This window comes from Thalassophryne amazonica, chromosome 16 (genome assembly GCF_902500255.1).
Source record: "Thalassophryne amazonica chromosome 16, fThaAma1.1, whole genome shotgun sequence".
Lineage (NCBI taxonomy): Eukaryota > Metazoa > Chordata > Actinopteri > Batrachoidiformes > Batrachoididae > Thalassophryne > Thalassophryne amazonica.
In genome coordinates, this window is record NC_047118.1 from 46,819,630 (window position 1) to 46,821,597 (window position 1,968).

The 1,968-nt window shown below is 40.2% G+C and overlaps 1 protein-coding gene across 1 annotated transcript; it reads right to left on the minus strand.

Annotated features, from left to right (window-relative positions):
* Positions 1 to 960: 960 nt before the first annotated feature.
* LOC117527898 (pyrin domain-containing protein 1-like) lies at positions 961 to 1,336 on the minus strand. Its single transcript, XM_034190403.1, has one exon. It carries the CDS (start codon positions 1,333 to 1,335, stop codon positions 985 to 987), a length of 351 nt encoding a protein of 116 aa, XP_034046294.1. The 5' UTR covers position 1,336; the 3' UTR covers positions 961 to 984.
* Positions 1,337 to 1,968: the final 632 nt, after the last annotated feature.

Consider the following 1,968-nt stretch of genomic DNA (forward strand, 5'->3'; position numbering starts at 1 on the left):
ACTTCGCGGATTTCGTTTATCGCGGGTTATTTTTGAACGTAACTCCCACGATAAACGAGGGAGCACATTTTTCCTCAAATAAATAGTCTTCTGCGGGCCCTCATCACAATGCCAATAACAACATGCACTGTCGAACGCCTGTTTTCTACTGTTAAATGGATAAAAACGTCCACCAGAACATCCATGTTGACTCACAGACTGGATGCACTCTTCGTGCTTCCCCTTAAAAGAGAACTGACTGAATTGTTGGACTATGATGACATGATAAGAGAGTTCAACAAAAAACCCTGTCGTCTCCTGCTGTAGCATACATTAAAAGGATTTGTCAAATGTAAGTGTGAGACCATTAATTACTTTTTTCTTCTAAATAGGCCTAATTGTTAATATTATATTGCAACTGCCACGAATCATGTTGGTGTCCATTCTGATGGTTTTTAATTTGGCCGCTGAGCCATGGTTTCCATTGTTTATCAATTTCATAATTTGGCCGCCGAGCCAACCTGTTTTCATGTTGCGGATATATTTTGAATTTTTATTTTAAAGGACTTTACATGACTAAGCGTTGCGTTGCTGCTTGCATTGTCCATGGGGTGCTTGTGTCTGACACTTTGCGTCTAACTGTGCACACAGCGTCTGTGCAGTTGGCTGAGATGTGTTCATCATTAAACTTGGAATTCATTTTTGAAACAATGCCTTATTTAAATACCTATTGACATTTTGGGTTTAGGCCCAGCCAAGTAGGCTACCAGACTTGCACTGAATGTGTGTGGGGTGCTGCACTGCAGCTTGCATTATCCATGAAGAGTACTTGTGTCTGACGTGTCATGTCTGTGTGCTCACTTTGCCAGTGCTGTAGGCTAAGTGATAACGTTGCTTGCGATGTCCAAACGAGGCATACTTTTTCAAACGGTGTATTATAATACCTACACCTTACCTACATCCCCAAAGGTTGGGCCCGTCTGATTTTTTCTGGGACCACCAATTTTATGATTTCTGCCTACGCCCCTGCCTTCTTGGAATTCCCAGCATCAACCTCATGCTGTCATTGTAAGCCACCATGAGTTTCCTAATGCTGCCTAATGCTGATAAACGTGGCACCAAGTCATTTTTGTTGATCCTCCTTAAAACCTTTATCATCACCTCCAGAGCATTTTTGTTGTAGGTCTCTGTGAGCTGATCCACTGTATCCAGTCTGTCTGCGTTCTCCAACAGGCTCTTTGGGACTGCTGGGAAGCCTTCCAAGACCTCAGCCTGCTGCAGAAACCATCTGAATCTTTTAAACTCTCCATCTGCCAGATCCTCCAAGGCTTCCAGCAATACCACAGGAGTAGCCATGACTTCCACTGCCAAAATCAAATGAAATACAAAATTTACAACAATACAAGGACACATTACACAATACAAGGACAGACTTGCCAAGTTTTATCTAGGTAAGCTAGATGAGAAATGATCTAGATGTTCTAAGACACCTGTGATTTGACCCCCATGTTTTCATGTGTCTGAAATTGCCCAACGACTGGCACACCTTTTTTGATATAATCTCAGATTTTGTATTTGAAAGTCTCTCTGACTATGAACAAGATAACTATAAAACAGCTGGGCAGATTTTCGCCACACTTTGGAGGAATATTATTTGGGCAGATATGCTTAGATGATTAACTTTTGGAGAAGCTTGGAAAAAGATCAAAAACAGCAAAAACAGTGTAAAATGTATTTTATGCTGTATGAATATGGCTGGAGAGATGCTCTAAAGTTTATTTTGATCAGTAAAATATTTGTGATTGATTGGTATAAGTGGTGTTATGAAGAAGTCACAAAAGGAAGTCATGTTTGTTTAAAAATATAAAACATACAGTATTGTATCCCCAGTTATACAGCTTCATGATGAAGTGGTATAGAGGAAGATTTTCTTAAAAAGAAGACCTGAAAATTTAGCTACAAATTGCCAGAAGGTACATCGAAGATGCA

Bases quoted from the DNA above. Each gene is read 5' to 3' on its own strand.
- LOC117527898 (XM_034190403.1), bottom strand. From the start codon at position 1,335: ATGGCTACTCCTGTGGTATTGCTGGAAGCCTTGGAGGATCTGGCAGAT.